This window comes from Hylaeus anthracinus, unplaced genomic scaffold (assembly GCF_026225885.1).
Source record: "Hylaeus anthracinus isolate JK02 unplaced genomic scaffold, UHH_iyHylAnth1.0_haploid 0, whole genome shotgun sequence".
Taxonomy (NCBI): Eukaryota; Metazoa; Arthropoda; class Insecta; order Hymenoptera; family Colletidae; genus Hylaeus; species Hylaeus anthracinus.
The window spans coordinates 22,258,021-22,285,742 of NW_026533254.1; the positions used below are offsets into that span (position 1 = coordinate 22,258,021).

Below are 27,722 nucleotides of genomic sequence, written 5' to 3' on the forward strand. Positions count from 1 at the left end.
TACGTACGCTTTTCTTAAAATAACAGAATTCTTAAGTTCGCCATTCTGCGGCCTGCTATAAATCGACCCCTGAATTCTTTCAGCGGGATGAACGAGAGAAAAAAATATTTTTGCCAATGCGAGGTGGGAAATTCGAGACGGCAAGCAGTCTAGGAGCGTCGCTGGGGAGACCGACCCAATTTTCGCTGACAATGCGCATGGCGAGAGAGACAGAAACGAATGAACGACCAGGAAGAGGACGACGCGTAAGGAGAAGGACGAACAGGGGTGGTTGCTGCATGGGGGAGGAAGAGCTGAAACGCGGGCCGCGGTTTTACGCGTCCGTTGCGAGTCGCAATTCATGCGGCGCAGGAACTGATATTTCGCGGAAAATGAATCACCCCCCTTATACAAACGAACGGACGGACACACAGCGGTAACGGGACACAATAGTTAGACAATGGGGAGAGCGGTAGCTTTCGGCTTGGCTCCGGTGGCTACGGACTCTCTCGGACCTGGGGATCGTAACCGGGGAGATGGGGGAGAAGTGAAACCCCTGGATTCTGTTGGTTTCACGCGCGAGAGGGGAAGAGGAAGGGAAACGCAGCCCTGGAAAGGATGGAACCGAGCGTTCTCTATGGCCGACGACGGGACAAAGGTGCGCGTTTAGGAATACAAACCGTGTCGTGGCCGGCAAACAACGTCCAAATTAAATTGGCGGCGTCCATTAGGGGCGAGCTCGTCGCGCCGGGACCTCCAGGATTGAACACCAATTAACTTCTAATTAGCGCATTATGCGGCCCGATCGACGAGAATGGAGAGCGTCGAGATGTTTCCCAAGAGGGACCCCTGCCTTTGTACTCCAAAAACTATTGCGTGGCCTGACAATCCCCCTCGTTTCTTATAACCAGACTGCGAATCTTTATGAATTTATAGAAAATTCGTATATGCAAGAAACTACAAAATGCAAACAATATGCAAGAATATAAAAAAGATTAGATGTAAAGTTCGTGTTATAATATTTGCAGAATAAAATGAATTCCTATTTAGGTTCAATTTTTGTAGGCACGTTGGGCCAGGATTTTATTTTGCGTAAAGATCCGCAGTCTACTTATAACTATCTACAAGGGTAAATTTCGAATGCTAACATGACCGAAGAAATACGTTGGACCAGTTATCAATATGCGAGACATGGGTAGAGAATTTATATCAATATGTGAAGCATTGGTAGAGAATTGATTTGGAGCTCTCGAATACAAATATGACTGAGGAAGAAATTTAATCAGTTATCAATATGCGAGACGTAGGTAGAGAATTTTTATCAATATGTGAAGCATAGATAGATAATTTAATTGTAATGGATTCCTAAAATTTGACCACTCTTTTCAGAATGGCTCTTTATATCGTTGGCTTCTGTATTTTACACTCAGTTTCAACCTCTCTCATCATTCCTCAGGCAATCAGTAATCAGATTCTCCGTCTCGTCGAGACAACCCGAGGAGGAAAGCTTCGAGGCAGGTGTGTAGCTCTCTGTTGCGTAAATGTGCAATTGGCTTGTTTTACTCGAGGAAAAACAAGCTTTGTCTTCTACTGCGAGCGATTCGCGATGGGATATTTCACCGAGCGTTTCCCTAGAATATTAGGGTGTAGGGCAAACGTATGAACGTGACGTTCAGACGCGTACTCGCTTTCTATTTAGCCTGGCATGCAATATTCCGAACAAATTTTGCGAGACCTCTGTGTTTCCCTTCCCTTTCTACGGCCGTTCTTCGTTCTTTGATGCTCGCGTACCCGAGGTAACCAATAAAGTTTTTTAGAGCAGCCGTATCGATAGTAACCAGGATCATCGCTTTTGGCGTGATGCTTGAACCTTTCTGATTTCCGAGTCACTCACGCGCGGGGTACATCTGCAGAATGTTCCTAATCCGATAGGTCGAACTTCGGGAATATACGTTGTAGCAATGAAAAACAGTCACGAATTGTTTTGTTTCGGACTTGGACTGTCCGCACACGAAGCTACTCAAAAGGAACGTAATTGGTTATTGCGATTCTTATTAATATTTAATCGAAGACTGATTGTTACTATATACGAATTTATTTATAGGCCACGAATACATATGAACGAAAATATGACTGAGAAAGAAGTTTGACTAGTTATTAGTACACGAAGTATGGGTAGAGAATTGTTATCAATACGTGAAGCACAGGCAGAGAATTTATTTGTAATATATTCCTAAAGCTTGGCCGTTCTTTTCAAGATCTATATGCAAATCCGTGGTCTGTGATGCTCATGAAATTTAAAAACCATCGACTCCGCCAACGTAACTGCATTCTGTCAGAGATTGCTCCTTTGAGGCATGGTCAGTCGTATCGCGTCTCTGCTTTATCGAACGTCTTCTCGCGCGTTTGCTGGGCTTTCATGAAATTTAATAGCTCTCCAATCCCTACGCGAGTTATCTCGGGTTCGTTCTGGTTTCCATTCCATGTTTCCTTGGATGGAATTAATCTTCGGATTCTCGATGTTTCAAAAGATGAAATATTTTTTTGCTTTCGCTCTATCGAAGAGTTTTACTCCGTGACTGGAGTAAAAGAATATTTTTTTCGTGTTTGCAGAGTACGAAATATGGCAAGTCAAGAATTTAACGGAGATATAGGGCTGCTAAATCGCGAGGAGCTTTTCAAAAATCCATTTCCGAAGTACAGTTTCCTAACAGAGCTAGGAAAAATTTACTTCGAAGAACAAGTGGGATAACGTGTACGTACTACACAATCATAACTCGAACAATGAATAATAAATAACGATTGAATAAAATTGTATCTATTTGTTATTCGAATAAAACTTGGTTTAAATTCCCAACACTGCATCGTTTTAAATGCCTTCTGTCGCTAATGAATATCATTTGAAACATTCGCATTAGCACTGATCCCAACTCCTCTGTAACTGCTAACTCGATCTGCGAACCCATTAAGCTATTAAGTGTCAGTTAAAATATCTCCCGGTGAAAAAAAAGCCGCCGTGCATTCGCGCCCATGATATTCAGCTGGGCCGAAAACCTGATCTCGTTCCAACTTTCACCCCTAACTCGATTCGCTTCTGGCCACTCTGGCCGCCGGTACTTTCTATGCAAAACCGCCAATTAATTATACAGCGCACGCTGTTTCGTATTATCGCGGCTCCCGTTTTCATCTTTCCTCTACCGAAGTTGCATCACCTGTTACGTCACTCCAACTTCCACGCCGCGTGCCATTTTTCGCTCCATCCCGACCGACACGAACGATTTCGTAACAATCCATCACGCATTGTCCCTACCCGTCGTCGACAGTCGCGTACTTTCTATCCCCGTATTCCAGAGATGGGTAAAATTCTTATCTAAATGAAAATTCCAACTGGGAAAAAAAACTACAGATTCTATGGAATTTGGTGCTAACATGTATATAGTTCTTATTGCTAGTGTATTACAACAATTATATTGTTTATAAAAATTCAACTGATCGCGCTGAAATGAACGCCACGAATACTGTTATTCGTTACCTGTTACTCGTATGAAACTTTGCCCATCTCTGACGAAAACCTCCGTTGTTCCGCGTCCTCTATTGTAAACTTCCTGGACATTATTATCTCCCGTGGCAGCAACCCTTTCCACCACTGGAAGGGATTCCAGCAAGAGTTCGCGAAAGGAGCACGGAAGACGCGGGCCCGAAATTCAATAGATAGCTGGACGATAGAGGATGTTGTGGAGATTGTTACGATGGGCATGATCTATGGGCGCACCGTGGCCTGGCCGACCCCAGAGCCTCCTCCAGGTATCGAAGTGTCTACGACAGCTCTCCTGCTCCGTCCGTCGTTCCTCCTGAAACGAAAATCATCTCTGTACCAGCCACGCGACCGTCTGCTTTTAACCCGTTCACTGCCAAGCAAATTTAAAGCGACAAGCGGCCAGCATATTTGGCACTAGCTTTAGAATGAGCTAGCTTACAAGAGATAGTTCCGTTTCTATGCGATTCTTCTCAATTATTTTCCACTTACCAATGCGATCTCCCGTTTTCGTCGGATTTGCTCGACGAGTTCAGCGATGTACTCGCGGTTCCTCATCCCCAGCGGTCGTAATCTGCTCTCGTAAAGAAAAGTTTAAAGAGATTCTCATTATGACATAGCACATACTAATGCGTGCTTCTCAGTATGTATAAATTTAGTCTTCATCCACTTAAAGATTAAAAAACATAAAAGTTGCGTGAACAGTTCTCAAGCAACTAGTGTGCCATGTAGATACGATCGAACGAGCATTAGATATACGTCATCTTTGCAAATTCCTTCTCTTTGTTTCCTTTTCTCCGCGGGTAATTCAATGCAGAAAACTACGACTCCGCGGAGCGAGATGATTCCATTAGGTGCAATTTGAACGTAACGACGACGACGCGCCTCAGATAACACCTTCGATTTTCGCGTCCGAAGACGCGCACGCGCGCAAACCGTTTCCCAGGCCGGAAGTTTAGTCAGACATCATCAAATGGTTGATCAAAAACGGGTGAAATTGCAGTGTATAATTGCCTCGCGTAGCTACGCGCTGGAAATTCCAGGGGAAATTGCTAGTCGTTGTCCCGTGAAGCTTTCACCCGCTGGGCACAAAGGGAAAACGATGATATAAATATTCCGCACAATAACTTGTGATTCTACTGGCCCGGTTAATGGCCGCGACACTCATTACAATGCGTATGAAAACTTACGATAATATCGCTGTCGCGAAATCGCTTCGCCGCGATACCACCGTCGCGTGCTTTTTGAATGTATTCCGGGAGAAGGAAATGAAAACAAAGATATTCAGTGAGTTTAACCCACGGGTGACTGTACCATACCTAGATCGCTAACGAAGCCTCAGTGGCCTTAAAAAGTATGCCTACGGAAACTGCGTACTATTTTCGTAGAAGAAGAATTAAGATTGATACAGAATATATTCTTTATGAAAAAATGGATGAAAAAAGTAGAACACAATTTTTTTCACACGAGGCTTTGTTTACGAGACAATTGATTTTGAAGATTCTTGGGTATGCGGTGCAACTTACTACGATTACTCTACCGCGTCTGACCATAAGTGGTTGCTTCCACTAGCTGCTGCTGTAACCGGTTAGTGGAACGTAAGTGAAAGTAGCGAGTAATGGTCAGACGCATGCTCGATCAAACAAGTACCCCACGATCCTTCAACGTCAATTTTCTCGAAAATGGCACATCGTATGAACGAATGTCATTGCACATTTTCAATTAATTTTTACACAAAGAATCGTTCCTACTACGACCGAAGTGCGAAAGTTTCGAAATTTTATTGTATCTAAAAGATAAACCGATTTAAAAAGTACACGAATGCTTCGTAACAGAGATTTACGAACGTAATTCTTTCATTGAGAGTACGCTTTGCCTCGGGAATTGAAACGAACCGTGTTAAGAGCGTGAAATTACTGAAATCACAATGGAACGAGAATTATATCCCGGGAACACGTGAATTTTATTTCCAACAAAAAAGAATTAACGGGTATCGCTTAACAATGGAGACACCTATCTTCCAGCCCTCCGGCGGTTTATTGTTTGGAAAGAGTTCGCATTATAAGCATGAAATTGTAAAAATCTGTAGGGATTACGCGAAGATTCGAGCATAGGCGGGACATAATTCCCTGGTACATGTTCGCGTTACCTCCAAAGAGTTAAGCCGTACCAAACACATAAGAAAATATAAGCACGGGAGCTGCCTTAGTGACACGTACACCGGCCAGTCTGCTAAGGGTGTTTACCCTTTAATAAGGGTGCTTACGTGGGTCATTATGCAGATAAAATGCTGGAAACTCTGACGAGAATGCAATTCTCTTCTTCTACGCTGGCTTATTCGACTAGCGTCCCCTCTTGGCAACTAAAAATCCGTCTTCCTCTGGTTTGCCAGAAAGAAACAGTGTATAAATTAAGTAAAAAGTAGGGCTCCGGGAATAACAGAACTTTTAACGATCGGGTAAACTTTTCAAATAACTCGAGCTTCTGTCGTATTAAGAAGGTAAGCATTCTTTGCGAATTTATTGCAAGAAAGTGGCACGATCTACGTATCCGAGTATTTTACCATTCGTTTAACATCTTTCAACGATGGAAAAAATATTTTGTTGGTATCGAGAATATAAATAATATTTACGATATTTTTTTTTCTAAAAGCAGGTTTTATTACGATACGTATTAAAATAATCGAAACGTATGTTGAATATTTAATTCTTTATAATTTATCAAAAGTTCAGTAGCTTCGATTTCTTTCTGGCTGGAAATTTATTAAAGGCTGCTCCGAATAGCAAACTAAGATCGTAATGACGTCCGAGGACACTCAAGAGTCGTAATGTCGTTTCGCGCGGATTTGCACGAGAAAATCGTTTGAAAAGAGCGACACTAGTGCGAGATCAAATTTTCCTTCGTCGGAAGACAAACAGTGCGAGAAGTCAGCGGAAACAGGAGCAGCGCATTGTTCCAGTGTCTATTCTTTTCTCGAGGAACGTTCTCCAATGAAAGTGTCCCTTCATTATAGCGGAGACAAGAAACGAATTGGAGCGAGCATGGAGCGAGACTTAGCTCGGTCGTGTGCACCTCTCGTGTTGCACGAAGAAAACGACGCACCACCGAAATTAGAGGATTAGTTTGCTTCGGACGGCAACGCTAACTCCCGAGAAATAGAGAAATATTTACCTCTAAACGAAAATTGTACAAACCGCTGCGAACGTCGTATTCGGCCAAATTAACGGATTAGTAATTGTTATAAAAAAATTTCATCGTCACGAGGAGCAGAGAAATATTTATCTTTGAATGTAAACTGAACAAAACCGCTGCGAGCGTTGTATACGGCCAAAATAACGGATCAATAATTGTTATAAAAAGATTCCGTCGTAACGAGAAAGAGTTGTTGTCGCGCAACGTTGAAAAATCATCGCGTTGGATCGCCGCATTTTTCTCAGTAATATCGCGGAGCGGGATGGTCGCGAAACGAAAAATTTCCCGGGTTTCTGCTTTCTTTCACTCCAGCGAAGCAGCCGATAATCGACAGTGATTAATTGCCGCGGTGCCCCGCCGGCGTCCGACCGTATTATAAACACCGTAACACCCACGGCGGCTGCTTCATATAGAATTCCATTAAACGCTATCAAAGTGTCTCATTATACGTCAGTCTCCCAGTGTTCCCGTCTGTAACCGCTCCACCGCGACGAAACAATATCGTATCTTCCATTATACGACTTCGAGCTGAAATAACGAAGCGTTTTATTAATATAACAATATCACCGGGGGGTTTGTTTCTCTAAAAGACGCCTAAATAATTCTCATTCGCTTGGAAGATTCGATATAATAAAATTAAAGGTGAGGGTGCGGGGCAGTTTACTCTTTTGAAAATTTTCATAAATTTTTTATCGAACCATGTGACACGTTAAAGGACAATTTTTATCGTTTACCTGTCACCTATTTTTAAGTTAAGTATAACAAAAATTCCAGTGAGAAGTTGAACAGTAAAGAAGAGGAATCGATCTGTAGAGAACGTGTTAAGTAGAAAAGGCCATTGTTAGTCAGACGCGATGAAGAAAGACGTCACTCACGGAACGGAAAATATCAGAAATAATTCCATCAGCTGGGTGAGCTCTGCACCTCGCACGAGCGAGTTTCAAAAAGTTATCCTCGCCGCGGATCCACCTCCGGCTCTCCAGAAGCTACAAAGTAAGGATTCCCCGAGTATACGGGGTAAAAAATCCCGATCGTCGAGGATCCTTCTACGCGCAATATTCCAAACGAGGCTGCGATCCCGCGTCTTCGAGAGTAACGAAAAAATCCAGGAACACGTTTGATATCCCGGAATCGAGTCGCCAATTCGAGATAAAAGCCGCCGCGAAAGTCTCCGCAATAATTTCTCTTTGAGTATCCATCCGTTCGGAGTTAAGGCATCCGGCTGGTTTTTCCCGTTCCGGAATTAGTAGAGTGACGGGGGCCTGGTGGGACGGGTGGAAGCAATCTGTCAAAGTGAGAGGAGAAAGTAAAAGGAAAGTGAGCGGCATGAAAGACAACGCTCGAGGAGGCGGGCGTCTCCAGCGATTTTTCAGCACGTAATTACCCGAACGCCTTCGAGCGGGGGACCAACGTGCCGAGATGCCGCGAGGAAGGCTCCGTGTTGACGTGTACACAGGCCGACAGACTGTAACGTTAACAAACATTCGAGGGGAAAGGGGGCAACGCCGCGGAGAGAGAGAGCGACAGCTGAAGTTGTCGGGGTCGAGAGAGTTCAGGTCAGTGGGTTGATTACCTGTAATGTAGTTACCTCCTCCGCCCCCCCCCCCCCTCCGACCACCCCCAAGGACCGTAACAGCGCCAACCAGACCTGCATTGTAGGCTCACGGCTCGTCGCATTTTGATATCGGTACGACGCATTGGGAACGCTTTGCATCGCATATATACATGCGCCGACTCGATCCGGGTTGTAACTTCAGCAGATTGTTCCCGATCCCGAGGGAAAACGGAACATCAATTGACAAAACAACCTTGGGCGACCTTGATTAGTCAGGTCACTGTTTACGGGGAAGGGACAACAGCATTTATATCAAAATAACTTTAATCTTTATCGGTACATAAAGTGATGAAACTTCGGTAAAAACCCCATCAAGGTGCCCTTACACTTTCAATTTTATTATAACGGAGCTGTCCAGTGTCTAATTTTCTTTTTAATACTCTGTGGCAAGCTGGACAAGTATAAAACTCTTTTCCGAAATGAGCATTTGTATTTGACTCATTGCGATTAAATAATACAATGTTACAATGTGTAAACAATATAATGCAGCGAGCAGGTGCAATAAAAATCTTTTTTGAAGTTTCAATCCACCAACACACCAAGTTGGATAATCACCTGCCTCGGTACAACATGAGAACCAACCCGGAAATTCTATAGCCAACTATTCAAACAACCAGTGAAAGAAAGCAATTAAGCCCTCAAACAAGAAAAAATTAATTGACAAGGATCAACGAGATCTACAAGGAAACAAAGACCAGAGCGTGGAATGCAAATTTCATTTCCATGCGGTACGTACGGCTCTATCGAGTATCCAGGACGCGTGGCGTCGGTTGCAACGTGACGAGTGCTTTGTGGTTGCGAGTAATAACGTCTGCTAGTCAAAAGCGGCACCAATTCCACGCCACCGGTCAATTCGTACACCTGTACCTCCTCATTGTAGCGGTGCCTGTGATCTTGCACCAGCTGCATATCCGCGGCGATACCTGAGGAACGATTCGACCTAGAAACCAGCTAGCTAGGCGTCGTCCAGTGTTCTTTACCTGGGTCGGCCTTATCGTCGAAGAACTTGTTCATATCCGTGACGGCCAGGGGGTTGACGCCTCTTCGATTCAGCCTCTCGATGGTGGAGTTGCTCGTCCAGCCCTGGAACGATCGCTATGATAACCTGCCGGAACTGTAGCAATTTCAGCCGAACAGTACCCTAAATTTAGATTCCAATTCATGCAGAGTGCTGATTGCGAGGCTCGTCCTTGACTTTTGTGCAGAAATAGAATTCTAATTCTATATTCGATGCTAATGGAGACCTCGGGGGTTGGAAGGTCAGGCGTAAGGTGGTCAGCGTATTAACCTAGACCCTAACTGGCATTGTAACCCCGTCAAGAGCAGCATTAGCGTGGAGTTTGATGAGGCTGTCATTCCCGCTTGATCGTAATCAGTGTCGATCTACATCAGTCTACAATCAGCCTAGGTGAAACTAGCATTGCGGAGCGATGAAGATAGGCGTTGGAGCCCCGACGAAGCTAAGATTACAATTTGATCGGGGTTGGGCGGTAAATCAGATCTCGTTGAAAGCTGCGGCACGGTTCAGTCAATGTCAGCGTTGACCCAGACTCTGATGAAACTGAAATTAGAATTATATCTTGATCAGCATTATCCCGGACCGATCGCCGCAGTTTCATCAGGATCGTCAACGCAAACTTTGTTGGGTGGAATGGGGTCGTTCTAGCCAATGAATTAACACTTTGCGGTCGTATGTCTGCTCTTAGCCATCGCGGCAAAGAACCATACTAATCGTATTGATCCCATATATACTTTTATACCTTATTTTACACATGTCTAAATTTAATACGACAGCAAAGGGTTAAAATTTCTTTAAGAGGCAAATCGTAATTTCTTGAAATATGTACATATAGATAGAATCACAGAAAAAAATTCCAGAAATGTGTTCCTCTGAAGCTCTAGCAGACCCATCGATTTTTAATTAAACTAGAGATGCCTCAATAAATAAAAGAAGCTTCCTCTAGAGCAGAAGAAACCCTCGTCCTTTGATTAAACCAGCCACCTAACGTAACCTAGCCCTGGCGGCGTCTTAGGAGGAACCTGAACCAAAGAATCCCGGAAGCGAGCGATAAAGCTCTCCAGAAGAATTCATCACCGCGTAATCAGTAATCACTTAGGCGGCCCGAGGCTCGACTTAACGCGGCAAGCTCCATCATCCATCAACGTCGCTCTAGTTAGCCGCTCGGTTGCAGCTCGGCCGCTCTGTTTATTACGAAGAAAAACAGAAAACCATCCATAAATCCGTGTCCCGTAGCCGGTATGCGAGACAAAGAGACATCGACGACGAGGCGGACAACCGAAGGACGGAGAGGGCTCCCGAAGCGGGAAGGAGCGAAAAAGAATGTACCGCGACCGGGGAGGAAGTAAACTTGGCTGAAGTGGAACACGGTAATAAATTTCAGTTTAAACTTTCTGGCCGCAGAAGCTGGGAGACGGGGAAGGGATCGTTCAATTACGCAGTAACGCGGCACGGTTATGTATCTAGCGTTCGAGGATGCTACCGGCGGTTAATTAAAAATTAAGAGTTTCGCTCCGCGGGATCGTTTGGGGCGGTCTGATGCCGGGAGACGAGAGAGGCTGGATGGGTCTAGAACTCGATTTCAGCCGTCTTCACGGAAACGCGGCCGCAGCCTCCCGAAAGCACGTTAATGTAAGCGTCAATTTCCACATCAAACGTTGTTGGCCGACGCCCACGCGCGACGATATGCGCCGCCCGACGGAAAAACCTACGGCTGCCTTGTCGACGCCGGTGCGCACCGTTTACTTCGTTTCCGGGGACAAAACTTTGACGGGGGCGCCGTCGACGACCCTGGAAAGCGCAAACATTAACGTACGGATCTTGACAAGCACGGATAAATGGTGTTTCGTTGCACACGTGTTATTTGTTTCGACAAAAATCTTCATGGAATTTCCAATCACACCAATATTTATAAATTTTTATGGATCGATGTAGAGAGATAAATGAACATTTTAAGCGTTTATGTATCGTCTATTTTCGGTATAAATGTCCACAAAGTTCCAGTGGAACGTGAACGGCGCAAAGGAGAATCGAGAACGTTTTAAGTAGAAAAGGCGATCATTGGTCAGAGGTGGTAAGGAAAGGCGTCGATAGGTGAAGTATCTCGTGCTGAGTATCCTCTTGTATCCTCTTTAGTCACTTTTTAGCCAAAATGGTGGACGCCTAAATGGAAATGTCGCCCATGCGAAAGGATGTCTCGCGGAGGTGTCAACGTCAGAGGGCGCGACTACACTACGTCGATTTCAAAGGTTACATCAACATGTTGATGAGTATCGATGTCAAAGGATATTGATTAAAGTATCCTGTTACATTTGGGGGATTACTCGAGACTATCTCAGACCGGTTGCCTACCAAAGTCGACCACTCCCACCGCGATTCCAGCCGCAGTCACACGCTGTGCTACGTTAACCTAATTAAGCCAACCTAGGTCGACCTGTTAGAGAGTCATAACGTTGAAAACCATTGAATACGTCGGGTGGTATTATAAGTAACCGTCGAGGGGATATTCAAGCTGCATGCGTTTGAATAGAGTGTACCGTTAAATGAAAAAGGTATTCACCAGGAAATGCAGCAGCTCTACACACACAGAAGCACGTGACATTTTAATATCGCACGCCAATTTAGGTTTCACCTACATAATTACTGCTCCCGTATCCGGAACGCTCGAGCCCGCTTGGCGCTTCTATATACAAAGCAATAAACAAGTTGCCAGCGGGGTCGATCTTGACGTCCGAGCTTTGTGTAAACATTCCCTAATTTCCAGGCAAGCCTAACCGCGAGGAAGAGAGCCGGGCGTAACAAGCTGATCGCTCGCGGATCTTCGTGCTTAACGCAATCAAGGAGTACGCGTACCAGGGATTCGAGGAAGCGCACACCCAGCAACTTGGGATCCCTCCAAGGAACTCCGCCGGGACCGGGACGACCCCACGGCCAGAGAGGCGCCAGCTAAGCACACGGCGTCATAGCATATTAAGCAGTTTCCAAGGTTCGTTTCCTACATCCGCAACGCGACTGCTTCGAACTCGAGTGAGCGCTGAATAGTATCATTGCGCTTGATGTACAGAACGTTTCACCTGGGATGTACTAGATGGGTTCTAACACGTGGGGCACGTTCGAAAATAATGAAAGGGAACCAGGCACCTCCTCGATGGTAAAATATTAGATTCTGTGCCTTTGTACAAAATCATTTGTAAATAGAATGTTGTAAAGCGTATTTTATTCATTGCGTTTTATTAGGTGGAGTGGAAAGTAACGTCATTTCTGCGAATCTCAATTCTTATTTATCGTTCATCAGCTCATGGATTTTCATGGACCTCACCTTGGAAATTTGCACACTATTACATAATTGAGTAAAAATAAAAACTTATTAATAATGTATTTGTTTGAATTCAATGTAAACATTTGGTCACACCTTGTATATTTTTGTTATGTCAGAGTATGCTTAATATAAGTCTCGACCCGATGGACCACCTGGTCATTGCACCAATTGTAGATGCATATCCATAATTGGCTACGAAAATTCTCATAGATGCATTGTAATCAAGTTGAGACTTACAGAGTAAGAAAAGTCAGGTTGAAAACTTAGAAGGTTGGTACTGTAACATACCCAAATAACGAGTAAATATATTTGTTTAAACGGGAGTTATAGAGTTCTACCCCTATAACTAAATGAACCATGCATCGATGAATAAAATATGAGCCAGAGAATGATAAGTGGAGCAACGAAGTCCGCGCTAGAAAAACATGGACGTATTAATAAATTCTCGTGGACGTTCGCAATCGAGTCCAGGTGACCAACTCCAGATTCTTGAAAAGTAAGGGCGGCGTAGGAACTCTATCCCTCTTCGGAATTTTCTTGGAAAATTCTCAAGAAATTCCCTCGATGCGATGAATTTCGCGTCGCCAAGAGGAATTGCCTTTCCCGCTACGAAACGTCTCCAGCTCTACGTGATCGGAGAACGATACGTCTATGGTTCGGGAGGGCGAGGGGTGGCGGAAACGAGCCTAACACCCGGCAGTGTCTACTGTTCTCCCTCTTTATCCACGTTATTGCCGACAAAAAGATGTTTCACGTTCTCTCTACAACGAAAGTCCATTACGGAATGCCCCTTGTGCCAGCCGTCACGACAAAACCAGGATCATTTCAGACCGTTTATAATGTAATTTTATTGTCGTACAAACGACTGAGTGCGGCGGATTAGGCCGACGTTCGTTCGTATGATACGGAACGGAATTTCCGTTACGACGATTCGTGTCAGAATTTCGCCTGTCTGAACTTTGACGAAGAGGAAGTCAGTTTGATAGGAGCTTGACGCTATAATTCGGGTATTAAAATCAAGAACGAATCTTCCGAGATTTCGTGCAAAACTTGTACTGCTACTTCACAAATGCAAATAATACTAATCACGACAATAAGAAAATTTACTTTGCGCAAGTTGATTCCATCGAATTGAATTCTGCAAAGTTCTCTTCGAAAGGGTTAAAAGGATTACAACAAGCGTTTTAGCGTTAGGACGAAATTCCACTTATTCCGAAGAACGAAAGTTTCGAGAAACGAATAAAATTTTAATAAAAAAAAAAAAGATAGAAAGAATTCTAAGGGAAAGATCCCAGGCGACGAGAAAGTCTCGGAGGCTATAGTTCTAATCTAAACTTACACAACTTTCCACTCTCCAGAGAAAAACTTGCCCCGGCAAATTATCAAACGATTAAGAATTATCCGTGGAAAAATCGCCACAAAGTTCGTTAACAAGCTGTCGTTAAGCGCGTAAAGAATATCGACGCGCGCCGATCGATACGCCCCGTAATACATATTCTATGAACGAGCCGACAGAAAGGCTTCGTGGACGAGGTCACTTGAGATGTTAATGAAATGCAACATCATCGCCGAGGTGACGACGATAATATCGCGGTATTTTATCAGCAAAGACACGATAACGATAACTGCGACCGCTCTCTGAGCCTTCCACAGCCTTTTGTCGCGATTCGATCGGCCCACTGTCGTCACCTACCCACCCAGCGATGGCTACTTTCTAGATGTGCCATTTATGAGACATTGTATACTGTGGGCTTAAGTAGAAGTGGGGCGTTATGTTGTTGAGTTCGACCGAAAGAAGTTAAGTGAAAATGTGGCATTACTCCTAGGAACATAGATATAGATTCACCCTTCTTCTGTTTAAAAACGAAATTACGATCTGATGACAGGATATTATTAGTGAAAATGTGGCATTATGTTGATGGATTTGACCTAAAAGAATTAAGTGGAAATACCACGTTCTTAGATCTTCCACTGTCCTTCGATCAGTTCTCTATCACTGTCCAGCCCTGCAGCGATGGCTACTTTCTCGATACACCGTCTTTGTGACATTAAACACGATGGAAGTGACTTCTGGCGAAAGTTTCACGATCCCAAACTCCGGGAAATATATCGGAACGGACACTCTGAGAATTAGGAATGAGATATCGGGTCACCCTCCATCCTCCATCCCCCCTCCCGTGAGTAATCTCACTTTCGAAGTTCAGGATCGATGCTCACGTTTGCAATTCATGATATCCTTTTTGGAGAAAGTCTCTTAAATTTGCTTCCTACGAGATTGAACAGCCAATTACTGGTCACGAGCATAGGAGTTTCTTGTCTCCGATCTTTTTATTATTTCCCAGACAAACTTTTTAATAATTGATAAGTCCAAAATCATATTATCGAGGTCTACTTCCACTGTCCACCCCCTTTTTCAAGAGACAGTCGGACGCACCTGCAAAATGCAACTGCGGATAAAACGAACCCTTCTCGTTATACCGCGTGTAATACGTACGGAAGTACAAAAGGGAATAATTTACAAGATGCTTGGAGATATACAAAGAATTCAAAGAGTTCTTCCCAAGATCACAGTGAAAGATTTGCAGATGCTCGCCGCGTGAGGTACCCGTGGTGGTTTAATGCACGATAAGAAAAAAAAAAAAACTGCATTACTTATGGGTCGACCTGATATATCCGATAATGAAGTCGTGAATAATGGAGAAACAGAAACTTCAGTGGATCGCGTTTCTTTCGCGCGGGAAGATTCTCCGAGGGTCGCTCGAAAGGGAAGCACAAGATTTGCCGACGGCGAGCTGAAATTACAGAATATAAAATTGGCTGCCAGAGCAATAAACTGTACTGAATACGGAATAGTACAACGTGGAGGGTGTTCAAATGTACATATTCGATGCATTTTAAAGTTTTAGATTATTATACCAATGTTTTTCGAGAAAGTAATAATTCCGAACACGAAAAGTTGAGAATAAGATATTTTTCTATATTTTAATATCTATTGATTGGAATAATTAAAACTTAGTATATTCGACGTAATTAAACATTTTTTATATATACAGCATCATTCAGTGTTCGATTAAACATTAATAACAATAATGGTTCTGAATAAGTATTCATTCGAGACATTAATCGTGAGAAATTTGTCAATATTCTAATATCTACGGAATGGACAACTAAATATTAATTTCTTACAATAGTTAAATTAATTATTAACAATACTTATTATTTAAACAATGATGGGGAATATGATTTTGCTGTGATATTAATGTTTCGCGAATTATTTTTACGATAGAGTTGTTGTAGGTTGTAGGTTGTTGTTCGCCCTTCCTCTTCTCTACTTCGAGACGTACAAGCGAGGCGCGACCCTCGATCGATATGGATCTCGCGATCGCGCTTCCGCGTCTCGCGTCCCTCCTATTTGTAGTTTCCCTTGTGGGTATCTTAGTTTGGTTTGGTTAGTTTTAAGGCATGCGTGTACGAGTGTCTCCTCTGCCAAATAATTATTAAACATTTGTTCAATTCTTTTGTTTGTTCGTAAGTCCATATTGGACTCGCAACTCCGTTCACCATTTCGGTCACTATTACTTCATGTGGTAAGTGTAGTGGCCAACTGTGTAATTGGACACAAAGGTCGGTTGCCACCCTCCTGGTGGATCTGTATTCGAGAGAAAGACGATCGATGCCTCCGGGTCAGTTCTCTACTCCTTGCGTCACGTCTGGATAGTCCAGGACTCGGCAAGCTGCACAGTAAGGCCAAAGCGCAGTGAGACAGATCGCGAGTTGGGTCCGTCGTGGCTCCCGACGTGGCGTGAGGTGTGGAGGACTGGTTCGGAGGTGTCGGTCGTCGTCTCTCGAGTCAGATTCATCAAGAGGAAACGGGACTGACTCAGTAACTTCAGTTACGTGATCGCGTCGTGTCGCGATTTCCACTTAGCTTCCATTTAGTTCAAATAATTATTTGGCAGAGTCAGACATAGACTTTGGAAATCAAAGGGACTTTGTTTTCTTTGATTTCCATAGTTTCGTACTTAGTATTAAGCTCGTGTGTGTGTGTATACTTTATATAGAGGGAGATCGAAGGAACTTTGATTCCTTCTATCTCCGGGTCGTGAATAATATCGAGAGCTAATGGCTGCGAACTTGTAATAAGATCTTTAGATATAAAAAGTGCAAAGTGTAAAGTGCAAAAGTGTAAAGTGTAAAAGTGTAGTGTAAAGTGTAAAGCGCAAAAGTGTAGTGTAAAGTATAAAGTGTAAAGTGTAAAGTGAAATTAATGGAGGATAGATCGATATCTCTTCATTTTCTTATTAAGGGGTTCGATGCTCAAGGTCATTTCAATGACAAACAAGAGAAATATAAAATGTGATGTTAAATTTGTTGTTTCGAAAAGAAAATTTACGATCTAAATTTAAGATATAAAAACTTTACATCTATGTGCATGTTCTGTTTTCATTTGACTAAATTTGACTATGTTTGTTCTTGTTTGCTTACGGTTCTACGCGTTTGCCTACATTTATTTCCGTTTGCACATGTTCACCAGGACTTGTTTACGTTTGTCGATCCTGGTATCACGCTCTAATTAACATTCCACACGTTACAATTTCCCCCCAACACGATCCAACATCGCGTCACCTGTCTCGGCCTTCAACGATGAATACCAAACATACTAAAAATAGACAATGTCTGTAATCCCCGCGCAATCACACGTCCCAAGACCAGAACGACTAAGTATACGACTGGCAGGCAACGGTTGCGCACCACTTTTTAAACTTTGAATTGCAAATTGTCTTCAGAACTAGTTCTCGAATCGCGAGCCAGGCGTCGCCAGGAAACACGCCGAAGGCAAACGTTTGCATGGTTATTATCGGCCAATAGAAAGGGCTTTCTCGCGATAACGGGTTCCAGTTGCTCGCGAGGATAATCAGGCCTCGCCGAAACGACATCCTTCCTGGCGAATTCGCAAAAACCGACCGCCCTAATTCCGCGAGCAACCTTGGATTTCTTGCTCATCTTTGCGTCTTGTATTTGTATACTGTGTCACGTAGGGGAGCGATATTACTTCGCGTAGATCTCCGTGCCTTGAATTTTGTGAATCCTGAGCCGAGGAAACCTTTCAAGACTTGGCTGCCGTTGCAGGGAAAAGACGTCTCTAATGGTTCGGGGACTCGAAGAAGAGTTTCCTGGATGTCCCAAGATATAGAAAATAAATTTTCTTGTAGATACGTAACACATACTTAACGAACAAATATTAAGTAAAAATTTGAGTTTGATTCGAGACACCGAGTGCTTCGTTTCCTGTTTCGGGTATAAACGTCGACGAGAACTGATTTTATAAACTATTCAATGGTGAATCGAGCTCGTGTATCCATACCCCAAACCAACGGTGACAAAATATCGTCGAGTTTTATCCTCGGTGCGCGGAGCTGAACAGAGTACCGAAAACGTCGTTAACGAATGCAAAATGAGGCGCGTTGCGCGCGAAAACGAAATCAACTTTTACCCGGGGATTAAAAAAAAAAAAAAAAAAACAGCGATAGGGTCGTGGACTTGTAATTTCGGATGCAACGTTTATTTACTACGGGACCGTCCGGGATCCGTGTCTGCTAACCTGTTCAATAATACGCGAAGGCAAGAAGGTAATTATTAGCGGCTTGTATATTTCAAGAGGCAGTTTTGAATCGAAACGTCCGCGTCGGATTGAAAATCAGTAATTCATGCGTCCGTAAACGAACTTTGAGAGTTTCGTTGCCCTACAGGAGGCGTGGAGGCCTTCCTATTTTTATCTGATGTTTAGTATCCCTGTAAGTGGGAATGTGGCTTTACATCATAGAAATTTGGCGTAATCGTGTCAAACAGAATTGAAGATGAAAAGTGTGTACCATTTGATCTTCAAATAATAATAGCCACAATATTTTCAAACCTTCTCATACCAATTCAGCTCATTCTTCCATATAAAAATAATTGCCTAATTGCTTACTTCGCAAAAAAGTCCTACCTGCAGTGCGATAAAAATTCATCAAATTATTCCATCTGTCGGCAGGACCAAGCCATCGATGTTAGGGATTAATTAACGAGGCTCTGGCGTGTGATTAACTGAGAAAGAACATTACAGCTCGAACGGGTCCTTGTATGAGTTCGATTCGTGCTTTTTTAATTAAACGCCGCGCGTAATGAACGAATGACAACCAATTCGCAAAAGTATGTCTGTCTCGTTGATTCGAGCATTGCCGTAAAAACAGTCGGTCTTTTTCGGTTCGACCGATGTCGAGAGCCTTCGCAGTGTCTCGCGGTAGAATTTTCCAAACGACTAACGTTCGTTCGATATTTTATTACGATCGAGTAGTCGCATGTTTAATCGTAAAACATTTGCTATCGGAAAGTTGGAAGTAAAACAAAAGAGAATTTCATGCGTTCTCGCCAGTGGCAAATAAAAAAAATAACAATGCGAGAAGTAAATGAAATATGGTCAGAAATTTGCCGATCAAATTACATCGAGGCACACTTTGAATTTTTGTTTCCCAGCTTTGTGCTATTACTCGTTATTTGTCATTTTTAATAATTGTAACGAGAGGCGGGACTGGACTGTGCGACGTGTTTGCGGAAAACTTGTTGATCGGGTGGAGCACATTTTGCTGATTAAAACAAATCGAATACTCCGCAAATAGACGTCAAACTTCTGAAAATTGCAGTGTAACTGGAGCGTTTAATAAAAAACAGCAAGCATCCAGGTGGTTTTTAGACAGGAGAAGCAGTGGTCTCAAGTAGAGTATGGCTGTATGGCCAGACATAAATGAAAGTACATATTGACAATTAATAAACCCCCAAAAATTTGTTACAATTTTACCACTGTAGTATACTTTTATACCTTGAACAACATTTTAAACCAGTATATTTATTTTATCCTTAAACAAATTCAAATTTTTTGTATTGCATTGATTGCCACATTTTTCTCCATAGTCCCAACATTTTGTTTCGCAGAAAAGATCGAGTTTCGTGTGCATCCGTATGCTTAAATATTGTATAAATTATTTGAAACATTACCTGACCGAAATTCTGACACTTGGGTGGATCCGGGGGCTCGAGCGGCACGTTTTTCTTTCTAAGGGTGGCTGCGCAGGGCGCACCCCCTCCAGGTTTACCCCAAGGCGAATAATTCTCCAAGATTTGCTGGAGCTGAAAAAAATGGGAAAGAGATATTACATTTTTTAAGCCCGACTTTTCGGTTAACTAAGAATATTACTTTTCTTCGAGTAAAAAATTCCAAAAATAATTTTACTCCCGCTAATTACGACCCTCGAAATCAAAGACTTGCAATAACATCGCTGATTACAAAAATATTGGAAAAGTTAGATACAGAAAAATGACGGGATTTTGTCTGTTGCATTATGTTTTCACGTAAATATTTATCGCGGGGAAATGACAGTCTATTCAATACATTAAAAAAAAAACTCGTAGACATCGCAAGAATTTAATTGAGAAACATATTCGACGATTTAATTGAAACGGTATTACGAGAGTAAAAAGAAGCAGTGATGAAAAAATGAATGAATAACAAAATTTTGCAGGGAAAATGCTATCAAAACTCTCACATCAACGATATTATTTGAATAAAAATTCCAAATACCCAGGATTACGAAATTCCCATTCAAGTGGAATGAAAGCAACGCATCGAAAAATCCGTGAAATGGGAATAGGTACGATTTAATTTGAAATCTTGCACCGAAATGAATTTTATTTTTTGTCATCGCCTGATGATAACGAAGAAAGAAATATCGAAGGGTATACCAGAGTATTTTTTTCCACCGGGGAAAATCGTGGAAACGGTTACGCCAATGGCGACTCTGTATTCTGGCCATTTCGTCTGTCTGACACTGCACTGATTGATTCTACTGCGCCCTTATCGGGACCCTATTGTCCGAGCCGTTTTAGAGAGCGAGCATCCGAGACTGATCGAGAACTCGCTTTCAAGGCTCCTTCATCGTGGTCCAACGAGATTTTAAAATCCGCCTAAAGATTTAAACGGGACTCAAACTCCCGTTTCATCGCTGGCTTAGACTCGAGATCAATACTCCGGTGGGGGAACTCGAAATTCGTTCGAAAACAATTTTTCTGGAAACACGTTACACGGAGCTTGTCCATCATTTTGATAACATTGTTCGATTCTCTTTTCTCCATGGAATTGATATATTGTTGAAATTTACACAATACAGGAAACACAACTATACCGTTGTTACTGAAATACCGTATGTTTCACTGCGCTGTTTCTGGAGGTCTGTAAACTACTACAGAAACACGTTGAAAAGGAATTTTTCAAATGAAATGTTCCGGGGGAGGAAAAAACATTTAGTTCCACTAGTATTTTTCTAGTAGGCTGCAACACGTCAGCAATAAAATTCCAAAACAGTGGTTGACTTCGTGAGTGTAATAATTGTCAGAGATAAAAATCAAATTAATGAAAACAACAGTGACGGAAATAAAAATGAAAAGTGTCATCGAAGATAAATACAGAAATAATAGTAAGAATAATTGAAGTAATAATGCTCTCGTTTTTCGAGGCCCTCCAATTTGCTCGTTTTCAAACTGCATCGAAACAATTTCGTAAAATTGCGAGCTAATCCGTTCCGTGGAAATCGTAACGAAATTTGTTTCCCCCGATGTAAAAATCACGAGACTCGCGTATTTCGAAGCTCTCGTTGATTTATCGCCGCAATCTGCACGCGAACGCTCGTGTTTATTATTATACGAAAGACAGTGTCTTTTCGTCGTAGCCTTTGCGGCATGCTAATGTTCAGACGTTCTTAATTCAACCTCGAATCTGGGCGATAAGTAATTCCGATAGACTAAATATTTAAATCTTTCATTGCGATTACGTTGGCCAGGCTATCGCAATTACAAATCTTCGAACAGAAATTGTTCCTAGCGGATAAAAAGGAATTACCACCCTCGGGCACTGATACCACCCTCCCCTAACGTCCCTGGATAAAATGGATATTTACAACCTTTTTAAAGTGAAATTACGCGCGATAAAGAACGCGGCTGGCCCGCGGGCTAAAATTAAAAAATTTAACATCGCGTTGATTACGAAACGCTCGACGAATACTTTTATTTGCACCCGTGGAAGACGATAAAGAGAGAATTCTTTCTCTTAACTTTGATTCGATCCACTGCTTTAGAATTCAGGCATGATTAACTGATTTCAATGTTGATGAAAATATTCAAAGGTAAATAATTTACCTCGTTTCTGTCGTATTGTTTTCGTTACACGGTGGTATAGAAATATTCCTCTTTGTTAACGTTTCACTGTCACGGTTTACATGAAAAACAGTGAAAATAAGAATAACAAGAATATACCAGTCACGAGAATTTCTCATTAAATATTTTCCCAAGTAAGGGAATCAAAAATATAACGTACGAGAGGATGACAGAAGTTATTTAAAAATTTTGAAGCACACCACTGTAACACAGATTTATTATTCGTCACGTGTCTTGAGCAACACATAACTCCAGTGGTAATAATTCCATCTCGTTGAGCGCCGTTAGAAACACAGTAAATGAGGAAAACGTAGTTCGAGTAACAATAAGCTACATGCAAGTGGGATTAAACCGTGGAAACGTTTGCGCTCGTTAGTGAAATATTTCTTACTACTCCCAGGGACGAGATATATACGCGGTAATTATAACCCAGCTGCTAATGATACGGTTTATATAAATTTCGCTCGACGAAATCGCTTCAGGGCTCCGCGCGTCGCTTAAACTCCGACGAAGAAAATGAAAATTCGTTTGCAGCAGTCCAGGAATCGCGATGCGAACTGCTTTGCTGCGAGTTTTCCTGACTCTCGATAAATGGCCCCTGCGTCAGTCGTTTCCATAAACTTGTACATCAGGTCGCCATTGACACAGATTTGGGAGGAACTTTGAAGTTGCAACGGAACGAACCGTTTCTACTCGATCAGGAAGAGCGACAGCGAAGAAGGTGACTAACAAGGTAAACTCTATGATTTGTATTATTACAAATAAGTTTAAGGTGTTCTTAAAAATTTGTAAGAAATTTAATGCTGGAAATTTAAATAATAGGCCTGGACAAGTTGCATGACTTACTTATACGCTCAAGAATTTTTGTTTAATATTTAAAAGCATGGCCATTTTTAACATATTACATATTAAGTTTAATCCTTGCATTTTAAAATTATTCTTTGATTGGGATTAAAGTATTGAAATTTTGAATTAAATATTCTTGAATTTTGACTATGCCTGTACTCATTTGATTGAATATTCTTTTCTCGATTTTAATTAAGTATACAGGGTGTTCATCATGAATACACCATCAAGTTATTCACTTGAGTTTCAACGACACGAACAAATTCTTCCTGTAATACACGAGAATATTCTCCCTTCACCCTCTGTACAATCCCTCTTCAAACTGCCCTGTCCTCAAGCCAGGAGTGCAAACGCTTCGTCATTGATGGTCCAAGGGGGGCAGTGTACGAAACGGACCCGAGGAAATCTCTTACAGGGGCTCGTAAAGTCCCTGGAACTGTCGTCCAAGTTTCGAAGAAACTGCTATAACCGGCGAAAATACGGGGCCGTTGCCAGCGACGCGGGTCTGGCGACTGATCTTTATCCGATCAGGGAGCGATACAGGCAAGGAATAAAGGTCAAAGTGTGCGGTCAGCGGCGCGAACGGTGCTCGAGCAAGCACAACAGGCCGTTTACGGCGCATACTTCACGTTGTTCGCGGTGCTTCTGACGTTGGAGCTCCTCCTTTCGCCGCCTCCACAAGGCAGTCCCGTCCTGAACGGCCCGCCGTTCCCGCTCCTTTCTGGAGACCTCCTCAGCTTCCGGTACGTACGTCGTTTCCGGGATTTCCTGTGCCATTTCGGTCCCGGGTGTCTTCCTCTTAATAAAAGGACGAACAAATCACGAGCATCGCGTGCAACCGCGAGCAGACACTCTGAAAATCAAATGGATGTTGTGCTCAGATGCAGGAAACGAGCTACCACGACACCGAGAGGGCTCGATTTTTCGCGGCTCGTTGAGATCCGAGTGATTATTGTCTGTAGCGATTCTGAAAGAAGGTGAACGAGTTTCTGATCTGGCATTGGGGTCGAGGCAGGAATTATTGGCTGCCAAGGTTATTGCCCCACTACGACCCATGCTAGTCACGCCTACAGCTCCATACGAGGAAACTGAGACGAAAGAAATTTTATATCTAAGATGAAACACTACGGAGGTATCTTATCTTAAATTTGTTGTCCGAAATTTCTGAATGAAAAATCATTTTAAGTGGCAATAATAAAGGGGATCGTCTTATAATTTACAGGAATCAGCAGGAAAGTAAGATGAAGTGGTGGGGGTAGCAACCTCGGGCGGCCAATTTATCTTGCCTCGACTTCAGGCTATCGCCAACTAATTCAACCTTACAGTGGGATTTTTAGTAACGAAAAGAACCCAGACAATTTTGGAAGCTAAACATTCGACACTGGATATCGAACAGTTTACAGAACGAAACCAGCGGTTCCGAAAAGATAGCAAGGTCGAATGGCATGACGAGGCATCGGTGTCGTTATCATCTGTTATCGATTTAACAAGATATTATCCTTCTTCGAAGAAACGCGACATCGGCGTGCATACGTTGCGCGGCCAGGTATATCTCGTTTGCACGAACTTATCTTCGAATTGACAGGATGAATGGCCTGAAGGAGTCCCTCCGAGTTTTTCTGGACATATGACTTACATTTAATCGATAGAGGAACGTCGTTTATTTTCTATAATCGTGCACATTATATATTCATCCCGAAGGAGATGATGAGCGGTTTCAACTTACCGCGGAGTTCACTGCGCGGGAAATTGAATCGAATAATAACAATTCTAATGAACTCTTGGTTAAACATAAAATGAAGCCGTCTCGTACACGTTTTCTGTTATGCACTGTTTCCGCCAATGTTATTGACGCAGCCGTAGGGTATCGAGGCAATTAGTATCTCCATTTTGGTGTTTTTTTTTTTCTGGGGAATATTTATAGAAATGTCTGCGTATATTAATACAAGGAAAACAATTAGTCGAACGGAGGTTGTTGCCGCGACAAACAAAAACAAACAACTCGCTAAATTAATCGAGTAGATTTTCATTAAAATCGAAAGTCTCGACATCGAAATCGTGTCGTCGTTTCATTAAATTATTGAACGCGTACTCGAAGTTTGGTAAAGTGGACAACGGTAAATTTCACCGTGGTCGATAAAGCTCCATTTATTTTCCAGCGCACTGACATATAATAACGCGAAACGAACCCATGAATAATATAAAAACAAACGCTGGAACACGAAAGTTCGTCTATCGATTTATCCATAAAAATGTCTTTGCAAAGCGACCGAGAGTATTTCGCGACGCGCGGAATGCGAATGGTCTGGGAGGTAAAATGGAAGGACTTCGGGGCATGCTTGCATAATACCATCAATATCTTTTTATCTGGTACCAACGGCATTGTTACGAGATACTTGGCGAATTTCATTTTCATAACGAAAAAAAAAAAAAAGAAACTATCGTCGCAACGGCATCCGAGAACTCCTCGACTTTAATGAAAATTTTTCGTTCCAGCTCATCCGCTCGTTTGAAAAATCTCGAATATTAACGAACATTTTTACGGTAAATATTTAACACCTGGGATTTGGGACTCCAGAATGCCGGGACGAACAGAACGTTTCGTTTCGTAATATAAATCATTTTTGAAGGAAAATTAAATTTTAACGAACCATTGGTCGCCACCTCGCGTTTTACTTTCAAATTCCCGGCGAAACTGCTTTATACTCGTAAAAAAAATTAAACCGGTTTGAATAAAACATTCTGTATACGATGAAACCGTGTTACCGATTTCAAGCGAAAAGGAGAGATCTGTGATCCGTTTCTGCGAGCAGAAAAAATTTATTTTCCCAGAATTATGCAATTTTCGCCAGGCGGTCCACCAATTTTTCAAATAAAAATCAGCTTTGGGGAATATTTGATATTAAAATTGTGTGCTTCGCGGCGTATATGTTCAGGTATTTAAATTTGAACCACCCACGTTACATAGTTTGAGCGTCAATAACTCCCAAAGATTAGCCTGTTTTAGTTAAAGTATCGAAGCACTTAAATAGGAAATGCTCCTTAAAAGTGCATTGCTAAAAATAATTGAAGGATCAACCGTTACTTTGAGAGCCATTTAAACGGTAAAGACGTAAGAACCACTAAAATATACAAGTACTACTTCCCACCGAGTAGATTCGGATATTTTTAACATCTTCGAAAAGGGGACATATCGATTCCAGGCTCGACTCGTCCTCGCGCAAGAAACAGCCTAGCTATTACTGCGAAGAAGCAACTTTAATACTTATCTACTAAAAATGTAAAAGGAACAACAAACCAGTGACTAAGTAATCATAATTACTAATTACAAATTGTTTACATTTAGATAAGGTTATCAAGTTGTTTATATATAAAAATCGCATTCTAAATACCTATTTAACAATCTGTTTGACAGTTCCTTTTTGAATCTCAAACGATTCCGAACTAGAGAATCGATACACAAGACTGTGTCAAATTTGTCTCCACTTCACTGGCAAATTGCTCATCGAACTTCGGCACTTAATGTTAATTAACATGGTAACGTTAAGTCTAATACTTACGGTGCAAGGGACGTTTGGCGTGTCACGGTTAACGACGCCGACCATCCAGCGGCAACTCGCGTAAATACTTGGGTAAACCGATTACATCCGTACAAAAGCTGCTCACCTGACGATGAGAGCACGCGACTGCCAACCGCCCGGGAATCCCCCGTCCGAGTCAGCCACCTTGTTCTGCCTACCGACGTCGATTCCCCCAGCATGCCAGCACATCCCCCTCGACGTACGTCGGCTAGTGTATGCGTCACGATTTACGCCGTTGCCGTCTACCGCCATACTACACGCTACACACCGCGACTCGACCTTCGAACTCCCGCTGGCTCGTGACCAGGGATGTCGGGGTGCACGAAAATACCCCTAACTTCGCGAAAAATTACGAGGGCTGCGGACGGTGGTTTCGAAACAGGGTAACCGCGATTTAAACGCCCACAAACTCGCTCGCAATGTTTATGCCGTGTAACGGATGCTCGTTTATCAAATTCGACCGATTTCGGGTAATCCGCGTTAGGGATACTTGGAACTGATCCTCTTCATCACTGTATTTCTTCAGGTCCTCGGTGATTGAGATCAGGAATGTATCAAGACAGCTTAGGCCGAACGCACACGGGCGCAACCGATTTGAAATTAGTGTTGCAAACCGTTTGCGCTCTTTGTTTTACCTACTCCACTATCTTTGTTTTACCTAGATCCACGGTCGCATGCAACTACATAGTTTCGAAGTGGTTTGAAACTGATCGGTTGCGCCATAGGCCTTACATGACTCCTGCATTCTTTTAATACTGTTTGCAGTATCTCTTACTTCTCATCTATAGGGCCCCGCTGGCCCCCCTCTAGCTCGGGTACCTCGGGGTTGCTAAGCCCGTACTACTGTAGCTTCAAAAAACACCGCTACAGCTCCTGAGGACTGATCATCCTTCATCGCTATTTATGCTTCTTCAAGTCAACGCATCTCTGTTGGAGTCTTCTTGGTGGTGTTTTAGTAATACTTGCAATACCATCACCAATAGCCAATTAAATATTCATAAGAAGACCATTGGTCACCTATGACTCGGTGAAATTGTCACTCAAACTTCGAGAATTGAAACGCATCGAACACTTGAAGAAGCCTTGTTGTCTTCGTCACTTTTTTCTCACTCTTCGATGATCCACGCTGTAACAGTAAACGGAGAAAATATAAACAAACAGGATTTCGTGCTCGAGTTATGGATTGGACATGAAATTATCGTGCGATGTATTCTTAGCATCGATACGTGCAATCCTAGGACTTGTTTGATCCGCACGGTGTGTACACGTTGTTGAGAAGTTGATGTGAATTTCAACAAGCGTTGCGTGCCATCGCGTGCCACTGACCTTTTGCACCTGGCCATCGAAGGCTGTTCATTAACAAATAAGGAAAAATGGATAACCTACACTCG

The 27,722-nt window shown here is 42.6% G+C and overlaps 1 protein-coding gene across 8 annotated transcripts; it reads right to left on the reverse strand.

Moving 5' to 3' along the window:
- Nucleotides 1–1,945: 1,945 nt before the first annotated feature.
- On the reverse strand, nucleotides 1,946–27,243 carry LOC128893008 (uncharacterized). 8 transcript variants are annotated; one of them, XR_008461237.1, is made up of 9 exons: nucleotides 26,417–27,243; nucleotides 23,380–23,603; nucleotides 19,694–19,825; nucleotides 12,193–12,285; nucleotides 9,302–9,404; nucleotides 9,058–9,244; nucleotides 4,007–4,088; nucleotides 3,512–3,830; nucleotides 1,946–3,349 (listed from the first exon to the last, which is right to left on the reverse strand). XR_008461237.1 is itself a non-coding variant. In XM_054153709.1 (8 exons), exons 1-8 carry the CDS (start codon nucleotides 26,508–26,510, stop codon nucleotides 3,684–3,686), a joined length of 1,062 nt encoding a protein of 353 aa, XP_054009684.1. In that variant the 5' UTR covers nucleotides 26,511–27,243; the 3' UTR covers nucleotides 1,946–3,683. The 8 variants fall into 8 exon arrangements, 7 of the variants coding, with proteins under 7 accessions (XP_054009684.1, XP_054009714.1, XP_054009705.1 ...); XM_054153709.1 differs by having other exon boundaries at nucleotides 1,946–3,830; XM_054153739.1 differs by having other exon boundaries at nucleotides 1,946–3,830; nucleotides 23,375–23,603; nucleotides 26,417–26,535.
- Between the last annotated feature and the right edge of the window lie 479 nt (nucleotides 27,244–27,722).

Bases quoted from the DNA above. Each gene is read 5' to 3' on its own strand.
- LOC128893008 (XM_054153709.1), bottom strand. From the start codon at position 26,510: ATGCTGGGGGAATCGACGTCGGTAGGCAGAACAAGGTGGCTGACTCGG. The intron at 19,826-23,379 runs GTGAAGTATGCG...CATTTTTTTCAG, and splicing joins TCAGAAGCACCGCGAACAAC to CTCCAGCAAATCTTGGAGAA. The intron at 12,286-19,693 runs GTAATGTTTCAA...CCGTGTGCTTAG, and splicing joins AGTGTCAGAATTTCGGTCAG to CTGGCGCCTCTCTGGCCGTG.